Source organism: Alligator mississippiensis, chromosome 12 (genome assembly GCF_030867095.1).
Source record: "Alligator mississippiensis isolate rAllMis1 chromosome 12, rAllMis1, whole genome shotgun sequence".
In the NCBI taxonomy this organism is placed as follows: Eukaryota; Metazoa; Chordata; order Crocodylia; family Alligatoridae; genus Alligator; species Alligator mississippiensis.
The window spans coordinates 67449712-67473437 of record NC_081835.1 but is presented as its reverse complement, the minus strand read 5'-3'; the positions used below and the strand labels follow the sequence as shown (position 1 = coordinate 67473437).

General features: G+C 44.4%; 1 protein-coding gene and 1 long non-coding RNA gene across 2 annotated transcripts; one reads left to right on the top strand and one right to left on the bottom strand.

Moving 5' to 3' along the window:
- Nucleotides 1-1503: 1503 nt before the first annotated feature.
- ZBTB34 (zinc finger and BTB domain containing 34) lies at nt 1504-19618 on the bottom strand. Its single transcript, XM_059715768.1, has 2 exons — nt 19533-19618; nt 1504-7809 (listed from the first exon to the last, which is right to left on the bottom strand). Exon 2 carries the CDS (start codon nt 7785-7787, stop codon nt 6288-6290), a length of 1500 nt encoding a protein of 499 aa, XP_059571751.1. The 5' UTR covers nt 7788-7809; nt 19533-19618; the 3' UTR covers nt 1504-6287.
- An 86-nt stretch (nt 19619-19704) lies between these two features.
- On the top strand, nt 19705-23622 carry LOC132244497 (uncharacterized). Its single transcript, XR_009455974.1, has 2 exons — nt 19705-20383; nt 23368-23622. It is a non-coding gene; the product is annotated as an uncharacterized LOC132244497 (long non-coding RNA).
- Nucleotides 23623-23726: the final 104 nt, after the last annotated feature.

Below are 23726 nucleotides of genomic sequence, written 5' to 3'. Positions count from 1 at the left end.
AGCTGGACTGGTCTCAGTGGGGGCCGACGACAGGACAAGGAGCAATGGGCTCAAGCTGCAGCAAGGGGAGTTGAGGCTGGGTATCAAGAAAAGCTCTCACGAGAAGGGTGGTGAAGCGCTGGAACAGGCTGACCAGAGGGGTGGAGGTCTCCATCCTTGGAGGTTTTGAAGACCTGGGGAGACAGAGCCCTGGCTGGGATGATGTAGTTGGGGCTGGTCCTGCTTGGACTAGATGGCCTCTGGAGTTCCCTTCCAACCCGATTTTCTATGATCTCCCCAGATTCTAGGCAAAAGAAACATTTGCTCTAGTTGAAGGAACCTGGCAGGACTTTTGGCTTTCCTTCCCGCATGGGTACAAGAAATGCCACACTCGCCCCACCCCTAAAACCCCACATATCTTTCATTTAGAGGATTTGGAGGAGTGGGAATCCTGGACAGATTGTCAACAATTTACACCCTTCCATCATGGCAGCACTAAAATATATGTATACATGTAACCTAAATTTGGGTGGAGGCAAAGCTTATCACTCATTTGAAGCTCAACCAGCTTTGCAATACAATGCAACTCCCACGCTCACCCTTCGCCTTCCATGCGCAGTGAAAATAAGTTCAAATAGCAAAACCCAGGTGCAATGGAATCACAGTATAATGATATAGTGTACCTGATGTTTGTATAGACCTAACTATATTGCTTGGCCCTCAGGGGAAAAGGTTAATTTCTGAAATGCAAATGAGCCACTCAAGGATGGACCGGTTTCAGAAAATTAACAAAGTATGCCACTGGCCAAAGAGGAGGGGAAAATGTCCTGCTGGAAGTGATACTTGCATGGACTCAGCATTCTCCTGCTCAGCTCTCACGAAGCAAGGGGGAAAGTACCAGCTGGCTGATTGCAGACACACCAATTAAGGACCTGTCCAAGTGCTGGGCACCCAGGTTTCTAGTTCGGTGGTTCTCAACCTTTTCTTATTTGTGGGCCCCTAAAAATTTTGGAACGGAGGGGCAGATGCCTATTAATTATAAGTGTGGGTATCCGCGTACTTCTGGATTGATCAGTCATCTTTCAAGGACTCTTTAGACGTAGTCTGCAGCCCCCAGAGTCTGCGGACCACAGGTTGAAAACTTGAGCCCATTGCTAGAAACACTTCCCAGGTTCCGGTTTTGCTGGTGGCTGAAGTGAACTGACCCTGCGTCCATGACCGAATTCCTCGTTGGAGGCAGAGTGTAACTGCCGAAGTCAGTCTGGACACAGGGTCAGTTCCCTTCAGCCAACAGCAAAACCGGAACCTGGGAAGCGGTTTAGACAAGTTGTGCATCGCTGCATGCCGGCTGCATAGCCTCAGCCCGAGTAGCAGCCTCAGTCAAGGCAGCGCAGGAATTCTTTGCCTCCCCTTTGGAACGTCCCTTGAGTGAAAGTAACCGTTTACAGATGTTTTGATAAACCAGCATAGAAAATGCAAGTCTTTGGTGTTTAAATATCTGAATGTATACACCGACACCACTGGTTTGCTCTAGAAGCATTTTAATTTACAAACAGCAATTCCCATTGACTTTATTTATACCATAAAAAAAGCAATTTACAAGCAAGAAACGAAAATTCATCCAAACAAAATAAAGCAGCACTGAAATATTCATGTCACAAATCTAAAACAAAATGAATACAAGAGTAAAATATCATTTGAATAAATATTTTAAAATTCATGCTATAAAATAATCCTTAATGGCAAGTTATTAGTTGTTACAGCATCAGCTTAGCTAGCTTCATTTACTTCATGTGGTGATGAAGTGTGGAGTTGTGAGGTTACCGGTTTATATTGCAAGATAATGACACCAAGTCAAGTCATTCAAACTGTTCAAATATTTATCATGAAAACCGTACAAATAATAATAGTTATTTAAAAATACCATTTTCTGTTAAGGAAATAAACACTGGTAATGTTGTGCAAGTGAGTTCTAACTCGAATCAGATACACAACCAGAGACTTGCACTACAAGTCCAAAGGTTGAATTCATAGCATTTGTAAATTGGAGAGAGCGCAGTTTAGTTTACCTGCTGCTGTAGTAGCAGCTGCTTATATATGCTTAAGCAAGTCCGCTCAGTTATCGATTCTTCGCTTCAAGTCCCCTGAATAAAAGCAGGAACAGAGCTGTCCCTTCTGTTCAACACTTCTATGTAAACTTGCATAACCAAGTCAACGTCATTGCAAGGATGGGAGAGTAACATGCCTAGTCTACAGTTGCATGAAATACAATTATTCTGGCACTTATTAAAAAGATATGTAAGAACAGCACAATGGATATAAACTTTGAACGCTTTGAATGACTTTACTGAACTTCTGCTTAAGTCACTGAGTATTATGAAATTTACAATTCATGAACTAAACAGATTCATATAAAGAATTTACACAATTCCCCAAATACTTTCAATATAAAATTTAATAAATAACCCTGACCAGTCTAAAAGCACCATTCAAGGGTAAAACTCCCTTGGAAAATAGATTAGGTGTTGCATATTTGAGTCCCTTTCAATGGTTTCATGTGAAACCCTTTCAGAAAAATCACAATAAAATAATCACAGTAAACTAATATAAACAATTAAAATAAGATACTTCTTTTTTTAAAGGTAAAGCTCATTCATATCAACCTTTTCCCAGCCCTTGATTTTATTTCTTGCTATTCTTCCCATAATTCAGCCTAACAGCTATAGCAGGCCTTATCATTTCAGCTAGAAATAAACTGAAGGCTTCAGTATAAAAACACGTTTATTCGTGTTTGGGAAGATAAAAATATTGAAAACTATCAATTTAGGTCTACAGTATATTCTGCTGAACAGTGAATAGACAGTATCCTTTATGCTATTAAAAGAATTCACACTAAAATGCAAAACCAATCATGAGGCGCTCTGTTGACCAAAACTGAACTTCTGAGAGACTACGCTTATTTACAAAGTTATTTTCTAAATGTATTTACAACTTTAATAGAAAGTATATGGAAGATAACTGATTAGGAAAACTAAAATAACTGTTTAAAACCAGAAACATTAGCAAAAGTATAAAATTCTTTTGTCTTCACAGTTTGTAATAATAGGTTTAACATCTAGAGGAAAGGACACTGTCACTGGTTTCACATTTGTCTATGTAAATTAAAAAGGTAGATCAAGAAGAGACTCAATTATGAACTAGCCTAGAATGATTTCATGATGTATTTTACTGTCAAATATTTCTTCACATATCACTTATTTCATTGACTTCTGCATTTATTGTAAATGAAATGTTTAACAGTTCTGTGCTAACTTAAAACTGTACAGAAACAGGTACTGTACAGTACTTTCAAAACTAGTTTAAAATAACACAGCATACGTTGTCTTGGTGGACTTGTGAAATGAACTTCAATTTGATAATGCTTTATGTTTCATGGTAATGTTAATCCTGGCATACCATCATGTGACAAGGCACAATTTAATTGCTGCTGCCAGTCTTGAAGTTCATTTTCGACCAGTCTCACTTTGCAAGAAGTAGAAATATAATGCTCAACGATGTTCTATGCTCACGTCAATGTATGCATCCTGTGAAGCACTGCTCAACTTTACAGTACTGTGTTATGGCTTGATAATTCTTAACACTGCTAGCAGTGGAAAAGGTAAATATTATACCAACATGAATGGGAGCAAGTGGAACTTACAAACCGCTAAATGATGATATTATAGAAAAATGATCATTTCCTGCCCCTTAACAGTCCCATTACAATGTTTGAACCTGAACCTGTACAATCAAAGTGATGTATATTTGTCAGAGACAATTTTGGATAAGTCACTCTTTGGTAAACTCAAACCAGTTTAATAAATTTACAAATACAAAGAACTATATTTAAATAATGTTAAGACTGTGACACAGAACAAGAGTCAGGAAATGCAAAAGTTTACATACAGCCTTTTCCCCTACTATCCTCAACTCGTATTACCATGGAAACCAGCCATCCCAAAGGCACCACAGCACAAGTTTAAGATAAAAGGTCAAGCTTTACTCTGCATTCCTTGGCTTTTGTGTGTCTCAAACTTAATTTTATCAAAACACAATTTTTTGCATTCAAATACTTAAAAACCCATATGCAAGAACAACATCTGAAACACCAACACGTGTTTAAGTGGGTAAACATGTAGAGATCTAACCTCCCCTTGATGCACACGTACCATTTCCGTTAGTGGAAACAGGAGCTCTACTGTTGCTTCAGGGAGAGAACAAACCCCTTCTTTAGGCAGTTTTAGGAGGAAAAGGCAGATTATATACCCGATTTAACTAAAACTACTCCTAGAGAGCAGCTGGGGTTTTATAGTGTAAGTCTGTATTTAGTAACATTAATCCTTATTGCGGACTGTCACAATATTAAGAGCTAGTGTATTTTTATAAAAAAAGTTACTGCACAAATATACCCCAGACTCATGGGGTAAGGGCCTGAAAAATATTTAAAATCCCACAAAAAGCAATTTTTGTTATAGGAGTCCAAAAAGCACTGTAAGCCAGCAAACCTACCTTTTTGCTTTCCTTTAACCTGAAAAAGAGTTTTTTTGTTTTGTTTTTTTTTTAATTTCAAGAGATTAAAAGCATAATTGCAGGTACATTTTGGATGTCTGAAAAATGACTAAAAAAAAAAATATAGTGCCAAACGTTATAAAGCATAATTCTTGTATATATTTAAAAACTTGTGATCAACACAATTGTTATTTCTGTAATTCTGTCGATCAGGCAGAACTCCACCTAGTAGTGTTTGCTAGCTCGTGCTTTTGAGGTCTCTCTTTCAAGCTATAATCTCATTGAAAAGATTTTGTCTTTTTTTTCACTGTTACCATAAGGTTTCACATTTTCTATACTATACTGACCTAAATGATATCAAAGGTAAAGTTAGCACCACATTAAAAAAAGCATTTGGTAAAAAAGAAAAAGAAAGATTTAGAGTATTTTGAAAGTTATTGGTGGCTTCTTAATGCAGAAAACATTAACCACTGAAATTATAAGGAAGCCATAGTGACTCTGTAATACTCACATATGTAATAACAGACATATTGCTCGCAATTCCCATATAGTATTTTTACAAAAAAGTACAAATTCCAAGTGCTGGCATGTCACTTGGAGCTATAAGTAGGAAGTCAATGTGCACCTGAAACAGCTCTCTGGGAAGAGACCTAATACAACACTGCTTGGAAGTACTGTAGTTTGAACTACAACATCCCTTTTGGGCTAGTATTAATCAACTATGTGGAGTGATTAAGTTAGATTCAGTTACCTGGTATGTTTCTACAGTACGAAATGAAGGTAGATTCTGAGGCCAGTAAAAACATTTAAAACCACGATGCTACTTTTGGGTTTGCTAATATAACAATACAGTTCTATAAAAAGGTCAGCACCACGGGTTGTCCAGCGTGTACTCTAGACAACAAACAAAAACCCAAACAATTCAACCATAACTTAATAGATTTATGGCATTTGGTTTACATATCTGTTATAAAGCAAAGCTATTTGCTTTGCTCACTTTTGGACACAACATAATATTTTAATAAAACAAAAATCAAAAAACATTCTTCTAAAATCAAACAAACAAGCAAACAACAACAACAAAAATCCCAGCAAAGTCCTAAATCCTAGGCAGAGATGAGACTGAAGAGTTGAAAGCCTTGTACGTGGCATACACTTTGACATACGCTTACATTCACCCCATCCAGAGTAGGAAAGTGAAAGCATTTTATTTATATATATTTAGATATTTATAAATATATATATATAAAATTGCTAGCTACCAAAAGTAGCTATTTTAAAACTAAACAAAATGCATCATGAGGACACATGGAGGGGACACAAGGGCCAATATTCTCTCCCACGTGGTTATGTAACTCTTATTACCAATAACGAGAGTGAGGCACGGTGAGAGAAGATAGAGCCACCTGGTGCGTTCGGCATGACTGCCAGTCTTACTATCTTTCACTCCCAGAATTCACGCTTTGCCCAATCAGCCTGTAGGAAACATTTTTAGCCAACTCCCCCCTACGCGCACACACACGCGCACACACACGCGCACACACACAGAGTCCTTTATATGACGAGCATCTTCAGGAGAGAAAAATACTCGGCCTTGTTCAAATGGATGGAGAAACACTTACGTAGCTTTCTCCAGAGACCATTTCAACCAGATTTCCAAAAGGTCAGGTAAATTAAAAGGCTGATACACTTGTATATAAAATTATTACAGAAGAAGAAAAGTAATGTGCTTTGCTTGGGTTGCACTTAGAAGTAGTATTTTAATCAGGTGTGTTGGACATTGTGTGAATTTCCATACTAGAATCCATAGCTTCAGAGGCCGAAGTGTCATTATCTATTTTCTGTTCCACAAATGCTTCTGTTCTTTCTGGAGACTCTACCCGGTTTCTCACTTCTGCTACCCCAGGGTGATTCTTTCGCAAATGCTGGTTTAGTGTCCCTTGAAAAGGAAAGCATTTCCCACATATCTCACAGCGGAAGGGTTTATCATCTGTGTGGCCACGAATATGATATTCAAGTTGGTCCTTGCGTGTGTATTTCTTCCCACAGAACTTGCACACAAAAGGAGTTATTCCCATGTGTAACCTCATATGTCGATCAAGGCTCCCCTTCTGATTGAAAGACTTTCCACAGTAAATACAAATTAACCTCTCGTTGTATGGATACCAGTGACCTCTTGCACTTCTTTCCCGTGGACTGTTTTCATATCCTGGATTACTCACTATGGTTTCACTGTCAGCCCCTTGCATCAAGCCCTGAACATCACTATGCAAGTGTCCAGCGGATACCCGTTTTTGGCGTGCACGACCTCCTCTGAAACAGCTCAGCATAGACCTTGACGGACTTGAATTACTCAGGCTTCCAAAGGTTTCAGATGCACTAGTAGCCTGGGATGAAGTGTGGGAAAACGAATATACATGTTGCAGCACAGACCCATAGGAGCCAACATTTATTGCAACCACCTGCTCTCCATCTACCATTTCAGTATGGTATCCATCATCACCAAGGGAAGAGCTATCAGAACAACTTGGCCGATCAGATTTCTCCATTTTAACTTTCACCTCTGCAATCTGGCTCTCCCTTACTATCAGATCCCCTTGCTCATGATCACCTTCAATCTGAATTTCATATTCAGAGACGCTGCCACTGCTTCCTCGATCTGAATGTCCTTCTTCTTGCAGACGATTGCGTAAAGTCTTGCCTGGAGTAGTTTCCATTCTAAGATCGCTACCTGCTGTCGACTGTCGCACCTGAGAGCAATAGGGGGGAGATATTTCAATAGGGTTGGCAAAATAGCTGCTATCTTTAACTCCATTCCGGTTTTCTGGATTTTCTTCAGCACCAACAGTGACAGAGTCGACATCACCAACGCTGATCTTCGAATGGATACTTTCTAGTATCTGCGTGCACTTGTCAATGACGCACTGCATCTGTAGAAAGCTAGCTGCAGTTAGAAAACTAACAACATCCTTCAGCTGCAAGGACATCCTTCCAGTGTAACAAAACGAAAGCAACTGTTCAAAGACGTTGGGGTTTTTAATAACTGATATCGATAAGCCACTCATGGTGCTTAATGCTGAATGGTCACGGAAGTATGGAGAACTGGCAGCTAGGACAGCCTTGTGAGCTCTGAATGGCTGGCCCTGAATGTGCACGATGATGTCGCATAGCTTCCCTTGCAGGCGAAGCTCGTTTAACTGGCTCAGAACAGTGTTGCTGTACTCGGGCACGTCAAACTGAATGAAACTGCTGCTGTCCATTTCTACTGCTGTAAAGCGTAATCTGAAAGAAAATAAAGAGATTTACCACGGAGACATTATACATACGCGTTCTCCATTTAAAAAACAAGAGTATGCATGCCAAAGCAGAGTCACTGGGTTGTTCTGCTTATGAAATCTAGCATAACAAATCAATTAAGCTTTAGCAGCTTTCTGTCTCCTGCTCACAACTCGGTCCCTGGAATAACTAACTGTCTGGGCCACTGACAATTCAATTGCTTGGGAGTGTCCATCACCAACTTTAAAGTAGTGCCATAACATCAGTCTCAACTAGAATGGCAGAACTTGATGCCATCTAGAGCCCTATTCATACCAAAGTGCCAGTTACAGCTTTAGCTTACAAAGGCTTCGCTAGGCTGCAAAGTAAGAGGCAAAAGTAACACAACCACTGCTGGACCACTGTGTCCACACACCCAAGAGGTAAGGTCTTATTTTACCAAGTACAGCAAGCTTTTTAAAAGCCCAGCAAAGACAAGAAGGGCCCATGAACTGTTTCCTGTATGCATCTAGAACTTACTGTCCAGAGAGATTTTCAGTTAACACATCTACTATGCAGACATGTAGTACTAACGCACATTGACAGAAAATAGCCAACAGATTTCATACTGATGATGAAAGGAGTACACTTTCATTATAATTTAATATACTGAAAGGTTCCCTGTTACTGCAACATGGTGACTGATAAGGTAGGTTCTGTAGCATGGGGAAAAATTGTATTTTTAAACACATACACACAAAAATTCTTAGAAGCAATTAGACTGACTTAATTGAGAGCACCTGTAGATGTGCTGCAAATATATATTATTGAAATAGTTATTTCTTAATAGGTCCATCAACTCCTTTGGCTCATATACAGTGTCTAGTGCAACATATCTATAATATATTTTATTCCCCTAGTCATTTCCAATAGTTTTTCTCCTTAGGAGTTAATCACAAAGTTTACACTGAAAATATTAAGCTTTAGGAATTCAAACTACAAGGTAAGGAAGTTCCTAGTAAAAGAAAACACTAGTCTTACTTTGCACCCAGACCCAGGTATCCAGACAGCTCTGAATGCATATGCTATACGTGCTTCAACACCCAAAGCAAAGGTCAATCAGCACCTACCGGTGAACTGTCAGTCTTTGAGCTTCCTTTTTTTTGTGGTTTTCAACCTGTCCCTTTTTTGCAGGCTATACATGCATTTGAAATGAACACTACTTGCTTCTGGTCATTTCAGCATCTCCTCATATTTTTGTCTACACAACTGAGGCTTCACTGAGCTATTCAACAGCTGTTCCCTTCTGGACTCATTTATGGGTCAAGCGCAGTTCTGAGTCTGGAAAGTCAAACCTCCTCCTGCTACCTAAGCAGTCTCATTTCCCGCAAAATGTCTGGAACTGCAGTCCCAAGAACTCCATGGAAACTAATGCATTTCAAAATGCAAAGTCTCCAGAGAGTGGCACTTCTGCAATTTTTCACTGCAGTGTTATTACTAAAATAACCACAAAAGGAGAAACTTGTTGCCCAATGGTTCCCATTTCAAAAGCTTCCACTGCAGACACTGGGTTTTTCTATCCCAGGACCACTACTGACCAGAGGTCTAGAGCCCTCAAATGGCTTTACAGTAATCCCTGCTCTTCAGTTGCTTGATAGTCCAGGTGCGTTACATACCCATCACACCCGGCTTCTCCAGCTCAGGAAACGGGAATCTCCAGGTCATTCCTTGCTGGTGGCACATAATAGGAGGCATATCAAGATATTTCTACACGCCGCTGAATTACCTTCTATTTGTGCCTCAAATTACACGCTGTCATGATGACATGAAAGATATGAAATTTAAATTACATTATCTGCAACAGATGATGAAAAGCCAAGGACTCTCCTAGAAAACCTTAGTGTTCAGGAGAAGAGAGCAAAGAAACCTACTAGGAAGAACCCAGGACAGGGGCGGGCAATTATTTCGAGAGGAGGACTGCTTACTGAGTTTTGGCAAGCCATCCAGGGCCACATGGCAGGCAGCCAGGGGCAGATAAATATTAATTTTCTAAATTTTGGGGGCCCCCGTGGGCCGGATAGAATGGCCTGGCAGGACGCGTCTGGCCCGCAGGCTGCATTTTACCCACCCTTGACCCAGGATCTGTCTGTTTTCCTTGTCAGTGGTGCTGCCCCAGACCGTTCCTGCTGCAGACTGCCTTCAGCAGCGGGATGGCTTTAAAAGCAAGATAAGCAACTTCTAAAAATCCGACACAATCCAACTGAAACGAACGTGCACCGTGTTGTCTTCCTCCCCATTTTTCACCAGTCCCTTTGTGTTTGGAAGGAAGTTTTAAATATAAACTCATAGATGAACACAATCATGTCAGACCATACAGCAGCTATTCTGTTAGATATTCTAAGTCCTTTCCAAATTGAAGGATATTAATCACAAGTGAAGTATATTTAGCAATGCTAATACAATTATAAAATACCATGATATTTTAGCAACATATACTGGCACGGTATTTTTTTTTTTTTTTACTTGCTCGTTTGGGTTTCACTAATTTTGTCCTATATTAGGATAGACAAGCCAATTTTATAATGTTCTTACAGCAGAAAACATGGAGAAAAAAGGTTAGGAAAGGCTTACGAGGTGACTGGATCACTATGTAAGCTAAGAGATGATTTCAGATAGCAGAGTTCTTTAATCTAGCAAACACTTAATGAAACCAAATTCTCAGGAGCTCAAGCTAGACAATCCCCGCTGCTTCCCAATGCTCTGCACTGTGCGGGGGGCTCTGCCACGAGCACCCAGAGGCCTCAATCGCCGCTCCTGCAGCCAGTGAGTGCAGGGCTTTTTTACGTGCCGGGACTAGGCTGGGGCCAGGTGGGGCGGCCATGGGGGCTTCTCCCAGGGCTCCCCCCACCAGGCACAGCCGAGGGAGCTGCCCAGCTATGCCTGCCTCTCCCTGGCCACTCTGAATTACTGAATCTCTCCGAATCGGCACCAAATATTCCAAAGCCAAAATCAGTTCAGGACAGTGATCTGAATCTCTGAATTGAACCACTGTCCTCTGAATCGGCTGAATCCGAATCGAATATTTCCCTATTCATAAGAGATTCCAATCATCACTTATGATCACAGACAAATAAATCACTACAAAACTGATTTTAAAAAAGTTATGAAAAATAAAGAATGCTGCCATCTGTGCGGGCCAGGAGCGGTCCGAGGCCCTTTTTCCGCGCGGCGGGCTGTGGCCAGCAGCCCGGACACACCGGGTCAGGGAAGACAGGCGACACGCTAGAATTAGGCACGGACGCTTAATGGTTGTTTAAGATTGTTTACTTACACCGTAGATGGTCGCGGTGCAGGCTGGAAAACTTCCAGGAAAACTTTGCTTAAATCCTAATTTTAGGACTCGGACAGAGCTCTGGATTCACTCACAATTCACTCACATGAAGTTTGCGAGGCTCCGTGGAACTTTGCGCGCAGGGAAGGGTACGTCGAGGGATCGTTCGGTGACGGGGAGGCGAGAGGCTGATCAGACCCCTGTTGCCTTCTTGATATTCATGCTGGGTCCAATAGGCTCCGCAGCGCTTAGAGATCTTCACGAGATGTGAAGTCTCCTCCTCCTGATGTTCGTGGAGTCCTCCGACTTGGGCAGAAACCACTCAAGCCTCTTATACGGCTAGCAAGCCAATCTCTAGCCGCCACGTAGGAATAATTTAGAACTGACCAATAGTGGGGCACAAATTTAAATACAAATGGCGGGAACTCCTTGCAATGTGCATTTCTGTGCTGCAACAAAGAAATGCACCCTGCAAAGAAAGCTACAAACAGTGGGAAAATAATTTAGCAGTGCCGAAGCGCACACAAACAAAAATCACACCCTTGGGTTGTGACACCATCTTGTTGATTTAATTATGCAACATGTGACTGAAAGAGCTGACTTGTCCATTAGAAAGTATCATCAGGCCCTGCCTACACTTCAAAGTTAAAGTGAATTAAGGTACAGTGAAAAAATAAATACTTGCAAGCCTCCATATTAGTTTACCTCCCTGATTTTCATTGAAATAGCTTTTCCATTAGAAAGCAAGGTTATCTAGCAGCAACAAGGGCTTCCGTTTCAAAATACAAAGCTCTACTGCTGAAATAAAGTCACTTGGAAAAGAAAATAATCCATCCAGCAAATGATCACATACCATCAGGGAGCGGTCCTGATAAAATCTCAGCTGCGACTTCTGTAACACAACTAAAAATAATGAAATACTCATCATGTACGCAAGCACACATGTGCAGGAGGAAAGTCTGAAACACTCGTTTTAACTGATCAAGAAAACTAATTTAAGTATGTTTCAGCATATGGCTAAGACTTGAGTATTACTTACTAAAGTACATCCTTGCCCTATAACAGTGGTTCTCAATCTTTTTGGACTTGAGCCCCCCCACATATAACTTTTGTGAACTGAGTTGCACCCAATTTATATACAATAGTGCTTACATCCTTACACAGGGGCTCGGCAGTAGGGTTGGGGGACTGTCTAGGCAAGAACAAGCCAGGGCCTGGTTTATCTGCTTAATCTCTTGACACCTCACTTACATTCTCATTCCTTGCAATACCCGTCAAAAGATCTGGCATCACCCCAGCTGCCCCAACACCTTGGTTGAGAATCACTTCCCTATAAATTGACGGACAGAGTTTAAGCTAGTGCCGATGCAAACGACACCAGGCAGAGTGCTTTGGCAGAACGCAGCTCACACCGTTTACATGCTGCCCGAGAAGCGCATACACTTTTTAGTGGCCCGGTCCAAAACTGGTCCTATTTCCTCCCTGTTGCTACACTGTAACAAACTCTGCTCATCTCATCTGCACATCAGAAAAATAGGCCTAGAGGAGATTTCAACAGGTAAGTGCAGGCCTTGCTTAAAGGTAGACAAGGTTCTTTGGGCAGATGTGATATCTTTTATTAGACCAACTAAATAGTTGGAAAAATTGTTCTTTGCAAGCTTTGGGGCACAAATGCCCTTCTTCAGGCATAGGGAACGTTTGCTGGTAAATTGTGCCTTACTTAAATGCATAGGAACTCTGTGCCCACCGTCTGCTTTGTAGCGCTGGTGAACTCTGCTGAGCTGGCCACCTGGCCAAACGGGCTGGGAGCCCCCAACGGGACGCTTCTGAAGCACGCCCTGAACTGACCGCGTGTGTCCATTTCAAAGCTGCTACTGGACAAGGAAGCACTAGTCAGCCTAACTGAGGCGCTAAGCTTAGAGCAAGCTGTTCTTGTAGTTAATGGGCACTATTTACAGGGACTTGAGCACATATTGGGGTACGGTCAGAAACTTCAGAGCCCCTTTTCAGCTCGGAGGCTATGCATTTAAACAGACTTTGTATTGGTTTCCCGATAAACCACACTGTATTAGCATAAGCTTTTTTGCCAGTAGAAATGCATTGGCAGGACAGCTCCCACTAGCATAGAAATGAAGTTAAATAGATAAGCCCTACACATCCTTACTGGTATTTCCATTTGGCAAAAACTATGCATACTTGGTCACAGAGCTAGGAACTAATACAGTCATTGATTTTAGTATCAAAACAGAGCATTATAATCCCCTAACTGACCTCCAGTATAAACAGGCCAAAGATAAACATCTACTGATTTATGCATCAAGATCATAACTTCAGTCTGGACTACTGCATCTCCTTTAAATATGTCCAGTTGTTTCTATCAAGGCCTCAAGCATACCCATTATTTCTCATCTAGGTTTGCTACCTTCAGCTCCCAACCAGTGGATACAACTTACTATTGAGTTAAAGAGTTATCTGCTATCAAATCTTATTCCCTTTGTCACCACTTGCAGACCACAACGAATTCCCTTCTCAACTTTCACTTACATAAGCTAGGTAGATGAAGCTTCTTGGGACTCTCCCTGAGAGAGATGTTTTCCAGAACTCATATTATACCTCTGTCTCTTCTTTGAACTCTTTAGTACCCTTTTCAAAAGTACAAAAGCCAAAATTGAACATATTGGCTTACACTTCCATTCCACCCAGGAGAGCACACAAATACCAGTAGACTCTCCCTATGCCTGAAGAAGGGTGTTTGTACCCAAAAGCTTGCAAAGAACAATTTTTCCAACTATTTAGTTAGTCTAAAGAAAATGTCACGGTTCCCGAGGAATCTTGACTACCTATGACCTTAGACCAGGGGCAGGCAATTATTTTGGGTGGAGGGCCACTTACTGAGTTTTGGCAAGCCATCGAGGGGCGCATAACAGGCAGCCAGGGGCAGATAACTATTAATGTTCTAAATTTTTTAGGGGCTCTGCGGGCCAGATAGAACAGACTGGCGGGCTACATCCGGCCCACGGGTCAAATTTTGCCCACCCCTGCCTTAGACCAACACGGCTATAACCAACAACCCCAAAAACTGGACACAGCATACCAGTGCTGGTTTCACTAATGCTGCAGACAGAGGCTTCCTTAGTCCTACTAGAGTTTATATACAGTCAAGGATTGTAGCTGTCCTTGTAGCTACTTCTTCACACCGTCTTTCACTGGGCTTTATACTGTTGCCCTCACCATGGTAATCCAGTTGCAGAAAAAGCTGATGTTCAATTGTTTATCTATTATGACCCCATTTCTTACGACAAGCTACTTCAGATAAGAGCAGTTCCTTAAACATACAAATATCAACATGTTATCGATTTCTTGATAAGTAATCTTAAAATCAGCTAAGCCAAATTACATTCTACCAAAGATCATGGCTCAATTAAAAAAACCCCCAAACAAAACTGAAAATAGGAGGTGATGCAACATGCTTAGTATTTCATTTTAATGCCATCATGTGGTAACAGCAACGAAGCATCATGTAACTGCTCAATGCAGCCATACACTTGCCAACCTCATATTAATTTCTGCTTCTAAGTCTGCACCTGTTTAATTTCATTTGCTTGCTGATATATACCTGTCTTTAAAGACCGTGCACCATGCAAGTTACGCTCATTCTAACTCCAATTTAAATACAAGAAAAAAAAAAATCAAGATGCCTTCGCTTACACAATTTTTCAGTCATCAGAAAGAGACCTCTAGACAAAAGAAGTTACAACCATGTGGTTACTACTGTAACAAATGTATAAAAATAACTTTTGCTATAAATTTGTCTGAGTTGCAATCAAAATGGTCAGACTGTCATCAGCTCCAACCTAACATTTTTGCAGAAAAAAAATGGAACCATATGTCTCAGACTGGATACAGCATGCCAGTTCTGACAAAAGTATAGGAATAAGCTTAAAGAAACTGTAATAGATGCTCACGAATACCTCCCCCTAACTTCAAAAGATTCAAGCGCTCACTGCTCTCATTTGTAAGAATCTGAAATGTCATATTCATGCAATCCCGGGTTGTTGGTACCAGCCTCATAACGCAAGAGGAATTCTCAGGTGTGCTTTCATTTAAGACGACGACTTTGGCTTCTATGATCCCTGCAGAGTTTTAGGGTCAGATCCTCACTTTCATTTAAGCAAGCTGGAAGACTAAAAAGCCAACAGAAAACTTTCCTTTGCTCCTGCAGCTACTCCTAACCCTGCACACAGTCAAAACTGCAACCACAGTGACACAGCTCAGGGCATCCCTACCAAGCCCTCATTCCTTCAGTGACACTTCTTGTCAGGAGAGAAGAGAATGACTGTGTAGGGCCTTCAGATCAGGTCTACTCCACACAAGGATCCTTCTTCATCTGGATGACTGTCTCAGGTCCTCACTACAGTATGGCTAGGATCTGGAAACAGTATGGCATGAAACATGTGCTATACAAGAGACTCTGGCCCTCAGTCTTGCACATTTTTATGTAGAAAAGAAAACCAGCATTTTATTAAAATACTGATTTTCTGGAACAAGAGTTTCTTCCAAGTCAAAATTACCTAAATTAATTGTACTCAACTAAAAGCCTTTGTGATACAGTTTGTACAAAGTAGGTAGGACCATACCAATCTTACATATTTACAAATCCACTGCACTACAAGGAGACTGCCAGAAAATTCACACATTTAATTAACATTCAAAATCAAGTCCTATATATTTTGATTTCATGCATCTAAAACACATTATAGAAACACACTACCGGGGACTAAATATATAAATAACACACTTCCTCGTGGAGTTTCCATACTCGATCCACGTACCCACACACATTAACTTAGCTAGCGGAGGTCATCAGCCCCAGGCCCCAACTATGAGGGTGTACCAGAATCCCGCCCAGGAGTCTACCATGGCAAGGGCAGCCCTGCCTGGTGGGGCTACAGGAGCTGAGCAGCACAGCCCTGCACACAGCGGTGCACCCGAACAGCAGCAGGCGAGTGGAATCGTGCTCCAGCAGATGCAGCTCTATGCTCAGTAACAGATGTAGGGTGGGGGGAGAAAACGGGGACCCAAGGACAGCTCTCAGGACCTGCACCACTGGGCAGCCGCACTGGCTACAGCGGCAGCCACTGCCTTCCCTGTGGAGAAAGGGAGAGAACGTAAGACTTCCCTTCCGCTGTGGCCCACATTGACCAGGCACTGAATAAGCATACCCCCATGCCAGGCACTGAATAAGCTTGCTACACCTCTGCCCAGGCTTGCATTATTTCTTTAATGTAAGAAGTGACAGAGCAGGATGAATAGACTGAACACTCCCCCCCCACAGTATCTTCAGAACACATTTTTAGCTTACTGGAAAACACATGCAAAATAAATCTAAATATATTGAACATGTCCACCTGGAGCTCTGCGTAACATTAGATCTTTTTACTGTGTTGCATAAGGAGGACTAACATTTAAGAACTGCTTACCCCTCATGCACAGTAGTGCTGAGGTGGGCAGAAACACCCACTGAAATCATAACAGCTGAACAGGCTCCAGGAACAGGTAACTTGTCAGCAGATCAGCTCTCTACTCAAAGGCTCCATGTTGCACTGGTGAATGAGAAGCAGCTGTCTAACTGCCAAAGAGGAGTTCATGAGACAAAGGATAGAAGAATTGTTTGTTTGGTTTTTTTTATTATTATTATTTTTTTTACAGTGGCTGAGAAGAAAGGCCTAAAACACTCATGTAAACTATGAAGGTTTAAGAAATTACTCCTTAGCAATCAGTATTTTGAGTAGTATTAAGTCTGTACCTGGAAAGTTCAGGTTGTGAAAAGTCAATTTTTAGACGGATGGTAAATCAGACAGAAATGTACACATGCCTTTTATGGAACAATTGTGAACTCTTAAAAATAAAAAGCTGTCCTATAATTAAGCAGTAATCACAACACTGGCAGATCAAATGATTATAAGATCCATTCTACTTTAGAAGCTGCCTGGAATTGGGATCTTAAAACCAGACAGATCTTCTCATCGGTCCATTATCCCGAGAGACACCACTTACCCACATTCCACAGAAATCTTGTGCCCCTGACTTTTATTTTTGAAAATAAAGCATCAAGAAACTCAAATGATAAAAACCCCAGTTGTCTGCTCTAAAGGACTGTATCTGCCAGCATTTTAAGTTCCCTCCATGGACATTTTTGTAGCTTTCATTTTGAATCTCTCATGCATTTAGCCCTTGGCAGGTTGAGGGGTGTAAGTCCAGAAACCACAGGACACGCATGTGGAATCTGGATATTTAGATACAGGTCACTGAGAGTCACTGTGAGCAAGAGCTGGCCCAGGGCCCAGAAAAATACCAGAGCACTACTGAAAAGGGCTGCAATTTACTTCAGTTAATTTTGGTACTTTTTACTGTTGCATTAAAACCTAATTTTGTTTAGAGATGCTCTAATAATACAGAACAGCTTTTCTATGGCACTTCTCAAGTTTAAGATAATCTGAAGACCCACTACAATATCCTAGGTTAGATACTGGTAAATCAAGCAAGCAAACCAAATTGTCTTCACGTGCACAAAACACAAGTCACGTAACCTTGGATGTACAAACACTGGTCACGACACCAGGATGTTAATACACCTATAGGACCTGCAGCCGATTTCTCAAGAGCCACTCAACAACCTGGCATAAAGCATTTCGGTTTTAACACGGAGGACAACAGTGTACAGCAACATGACAATACCGCTCTCTGAGCACTGGGTGCGAGATCACAGAAAAGAGCATAGAAGCAATTGGTGGGTTTCAGATAAATGTCTAAATAAGCCAGAGGTCAGAGGATATCACTTTTTTTCTTCCAATTTTCAAGGAATGTCTACAGGTCCCAGAAGGTGTCCAACCTCCTGCACCACGACCACGACCACGACCACGACCACGACCACGGACGGCAGCAGACTCAGCTTGTGCCCTGCGTGTCACAACGTTCCAGTGGTGATAACCGACCTGCACGTGCTTTGGTTCTGAAAGTCCTGGACTAGGATTAATGAATTAACGTGACTTCTCTTCAGGACAGACTGAACCTTAGCAAAATCTTGCTAGCAAAAGTCATGCCCTCATCTCCCCGCAACAAGCACAGCATAATCCCCGCTCCTCAGACAAGGCATAAGAACCACAGTACTTCTCGCCCCTTTGGCACTTGGGATAAGCAGATCTCAAAGTCTTTCACAGAAGGGGTCAGTTAACACCACCGGACACCTGGGGAAACAGGCACAGAGAAAGGGGGAGGCGGGCTGGAGGCCACCTGGTCAGGCAGGGGCAGAGCCCGACAGGATTCAGGCATCCAGGTCACAAGCTGATGCTTCCCCCCTGGTCCCACACCCGATCCCTGCAGGACCCAGCCTCAGCGCCGTCACGAGTGGGCGGCACACTGAAGATTTACAAGCGTCGGAGAGCAAGGAACGCTTGTTGTTATTATTTCAGTCTTCGGGACGACGGAGACCCGAGGGAACGCACGCGCGATACAGACACCGCGCGCGGGTGGCAAGTCTGCAGCAAAGGAGCTGCCACGCGCAACCGTAAGAAACGGTGACGAAGCTCGCGCTTGCCAGCCCGTAACATCATTGCAGGTGCCTGCTGAGTTCTTATTAAAGGAAAAAGCTATTCATTTACAAATATCAGCATCAGCTCCGCACGACAGCTTGCAGCGCACCAAGAGCAAGGTCACAACTGAGCGGTTCATTTCTAGTCTCAGAGAAACGGGAGGCTGCGTATTCGGGCTCAAGAGGCTCGCGTACCGAAGGCCTGCTGCGTCCGCGCTGCCAGCACGCGCCTGCCTTGCCGCCGACCCGTCAGCAGCTCCTGTGCAAACGTGGTCGGCGCCTCTGCACGAGCGCCGGGGTCGGCACCCCAGAGACTAGCACCGCCGCTCCTCGCGTGGCACCCCTGCTGCTAGCCCGCCAAGTCAAACCCAGGTAAGTACGCGCGTCGCCTACCCCTGCACGCAACGACCAGACCGCGCGCGGCCCAGGTGCAGGCGCCACGGCCACGTCCCACACACACGAGCACCGGCAGAGCCGTGTCCGCACGCCGGGCTCGGGGGTGCACGCGCTAGGGACCAGCGCCCGCGCGGACCGGACCGGACCGGACCGGCCGGGCCTTGGTCGCCAGCCGCCCCCGAGCGAGCAGCGCTCGGCGCCCCGCCAGCGCCGTGCTTCGGCACCAGCCGTCTCAGCGGCCCCGGCTCTGCTCCCCGCGCGGGCCGGGCCCTGCCCGCCGCTCCGCCTCGGGGCCTCGCCGCCCCGCTGCAAGGGCTGCTCCAGGCGATGACACGCAGGAGCCGGCGCGCTCCTCGGCCCCGGGCCGCAAGGAAGGCAGAGACGGGGCGGCCCTCGGGCCGAGGGCAGTGTCGCGCGGCGGGCGCGGCTCACCTGGGGTCGCGGCGTCTCACATGGCGGGGCCCGGCCCGGCCGCCTCCCCGCGCCCAGCGCCGCTTCCCGCCCGCTCCCTCGGCTCCTGCCCCGGAACTGCTTCCGCCGCGCTGCCCCGCCCCCGCCCGCCCCTCCCCCGCTTCCGCTTCCGGGGCGTGCCCCGCCACGCCACGCCACGCCCCCGCGGGCCGGGGTGACGCGGAGCTGCTTCGTGCGCGCTCCGCAGCCGCCGCCTCCGCGCGTGGCCCGGCTCGGGGGTGGCGGGCGCGGGCGCGGGCGGTCCGGCAGCCCGGCTCCAGACACGGCGGCGCTCGGAGCGGGGTGGCCGGGCCGGGCCGGGCGGCACGACGCCGGGAGCACGCGCCCACCCACGGCAGGCGCTCAGCCCGCCCAGCACGGGCGGCGAGGCCGGGGCGCTACGAGCCGGCCGGCCGACCGGCCTCAGCGGGGCTTGGTAACACGACTGCACGACGGTGTGGGCGAGCGCCCCGCGGCCCGGCCCGGCCCGGCCCGGCCCGGCACGGCGAGCGCGCAGCTGCGCAGGGACCCCGCCCGGCTGCCAACGAGGGAAGATGTGCGCCCGGCCGGGGCCAGGCTCTCCCCGGGGCAGCGCCGACACCGGAGCCGTCGGGCTGGAGACGGGCCGGGCCCAGGAGGCCCGTGGCGGTCCCAGGGGCCGGGAGGCACCGGCAGCTCCCCCGGACCCGCCTCAAGCACTTGTGCGTCAAACACGCGGCTCGTGCTCGCCCCGAGCCACGTGCATCTCGCAGCTCCCACACCGCCTTCCTCCTCGCCTGCTGTTAATCGCGCGTGCCCAGCGCACCTCCTTTGCCAAAGGTTTTGGTAGCTAGGTAGGTAGGTAGGTAACATGATCACATTAACATGCGTCCGCAGGTTCAAAGGGCAGATGCTTCATCACGCCCCAGTAGCGATACCTAATGTCATACACCGTGTTCATCAGCAGATATCAAACTGCTCTCCTGAGACGTCCCATGAAATGACAGACGTTGTCTGTCTGCCCATAACGCTTCTGGGCAACCGCGCGTGCTGCAGAGGGCAGGTGGCGACTGCCTGCACGGCCCCGCGTTTGAGCCGCTGCCAGGGAAGTTTGTGTCAGCAGCGAACGCCCCCAGGTGCCCGAGCAGCAGAGCTTCCCCCCACCTCCCTGCCTGGGGGCAAAGGGGGGCAATCACGGTGGGCACCCCCCCACAGCTGCAGGCAGGCGGACGCGGGCCAGATGGATGTGGAGTGGGGGGGAAGGGCTGTAGAGCGGGGCTGGACCTGGAGCAGCAGGGGGGATGGGCAGGGGTGCAGGGCCAGATGTGGGGCTCCATCCCAGCCCTGTCTTTTTTGACGGGCAATTTGCCAGTATTCGTGTATTTCTCCGTTGTGTCAAGGTACAGAGAAGCGGTGGCGTGCCCAGCAGGTTGGTGGCAGTCGAGCGCAGCACCCACAGCTAGCAGGCCACAACGCCTTCTTGCATCATTTGATGCATTCCCCACCCTCAAGTTGATCAAGGCCAGCACTCTAGACCTAATCAGTGGTTAGGTCGGGAAAGATATGGGCAGCTTATTCCTATTTCCTTTTTAGAAACGTTTGCAAATGATTGGAGGTAGGGGCACAACACAGGCTTCTCTAGCAGCCTGAAGTTCATCTGGTGTACAGCTCCTTAAGTGTTTTTGGAGCAGCTGTCAGCTCTACTTCGATGGAGAACTAAGCCCTGCCTGTAGCTTCTGCTAGTAATAAAGTGAGGCACAGCTAAAACGATGAACAATGCAGGGACTATGTAGATTAGTTACTGGATTCATAAAGAAATTAAATATGAACTGTTGTATGTCACATTGCTTGAAAATGGAACTGGGTGTGAATATCGGTTTTCAGAGGATTAGATGAATGACCTGTTTAAGCTAAAGAAAGTCCATTCTTTGTTGGGAAGGAAAACATTCTTCCCAGTCTTAAGCAAAAAGCACCCTTATTTAAGAGCATTTCAAAGTTGTACCGGATCTAATCATCCCCAAAGCCTCCAAAATGTGTTTTCTATTTATGTTTCTTCCCTATACCTTTTGCTCATCTCATTCTCATTTTTTTCCATGCTACAGGTCTTTTTTTCCTCCAGCATAGTTTACTATTCTACCTGGTGTCCCACTTACCACTGAAGGGGACTAAGCCATGAACATACGCTGCCTGTAAAGTGGTACATACTGCAGCCAGTTTTAATAAATATCTCCTGTTACTTAAAACTGTTACCTAATAATTTCAGTGTAATTTTATGTTCAGGTTAATTATTTTAGCACTTTTTTATCCTATCGTACTAGTGTAAAAGCCCTTAACTATAGTTTAGGCAAGTCTATTGACAGAAAAAATAGGAGAGAGAGAAAACTGAAAGAAGAAAATCTCAAAACATATTTTTGTCTCATAATTATTAAATGCAAGAGACTGGAATGGATACCAGAGGCAAAGAGAAGTAATTTACATCTAAACTTAGGGTTAGTTACTAGTGCTATTCATGTGTGGGGTATGCTGCAACCCTTCATTGTTAACTGGTGACTCAACTCCTCTCCCCAGGTAAATAAAACCCAACTACAACTGCTGCAGTTTCAAACTCATACCATTAAACTGTTGGGTGTTTTTAGGGGGTGGGGAAAGAAAAAGATGGATGAGGGTAAAGTGGGGCAGGCAGACTAAGTGGTGCTGTATTAAACACTTAACCCTGACACCTCTCTCCCCTATGGTACAAATGATAGGACAAATTGCACAACGAAACCACTAGAACCTTATTTGGGATGGGAGCTGTCAGCCACAGTGGTGTCAATTTATATTTGTACCTTAAGTATCTGTTCATCCCACTTATACATAACTAACTTTGACTGTAGTTAACTGGCAATTCTGCTGGTTTATCAAACAAACAAACCAACCCTTGACGTCACTCGAGCTAATTACTTAGTGATTCTGCATGTTGTCTACTCACCGCATTTTGATTACTGGTACAGCAAAACACATTTAAATTAAGCTAGACTATCATTTTTCCTTCTGGCTGTACTGTCAGTCTGACACAATCCTCCATACTGATGTGATTTTTCTCCTTCCTGAAAATATTTGGAAATCTTATTTTAAAAACCATCATGCAGATTAAGATGCATCACCATCCAGAATATAGCAGAGAGGCCATTACTTTAAAATACATCTGGGAACACAAAAACAAAGTAAATTCTTATTGATCTACTAGGAATTTTAGAAGAAACACGTTTCATATAAGATTAGACTAGTGTCATTCCACTTGCTCTGAAGAACATATGGATGGAATCACCCTGAATTAGTCATCTTCATCCAGGAGTTTTTTTTCTACTTAAGGCCTAGGTACCTTAAGACATTGTTACACCAAAAATAGAGAGTTCTTACACCAAACAGGTGCTAATATCTTCACTAGCTGCAGGGTATTTTTTGAAAACTTGCATGAAGAGAAGTGCTGAAGATGCAGCATGAGGGAAGTGTTTAGCACATATACAACAACCAGGGTTAAGACTTGTAGGGCCAGAAGCACCCTCTGACCCCTGTATAAATACAGGCCATAGAATGAAGACTTTGACAAACAATTATTCCAGTGGGGCAGATTCACATTTCCATTATGATGCACATTATGTTGGCATTGAAATATGATAGTGGTTGGTGCCTAATACTTGCAAAAGGTTCTGCTTGCTTCCTCGTAGGCATGCACAACTGATTGTAGCGCCAAGACTGAATCGTAACAGGCCTTTCATGCGCTGCTTTTCCAGAAGCTTCTGTATAAGCACAAGTCGTTTGCTTGTTTATTTAAATTAACCTTTTTTTGCTACAGATGATGGAGCCAGTGGAATTCTGGTATTGATTTTTGTGACATGGACAATTACAACAAAATTCCCGAGGAGGCTGAGCTACCCCAGTTCCAGATGTGGAACACACTGACCTTTCCAACAGAAACGAAGGCAAAATGTAGAGCAGGAGTAAGACTCAAGAGTGGGTCATTTCAAACTTCTACTTAGAACATCTGCTGTAACACCACGAGAGAGGAATCTCAGGACTGAAGTTACCATAAAACAGCAGTTTTGTTTTAGTTGTTCATTTTAGTCATTTACTTCCTTCATTAATATGTACCTCATTAGGGTTAGGGTAGGTAAACGGTTTTACAGGTTCAGCAGCCTGAAACTGGAACTTAAG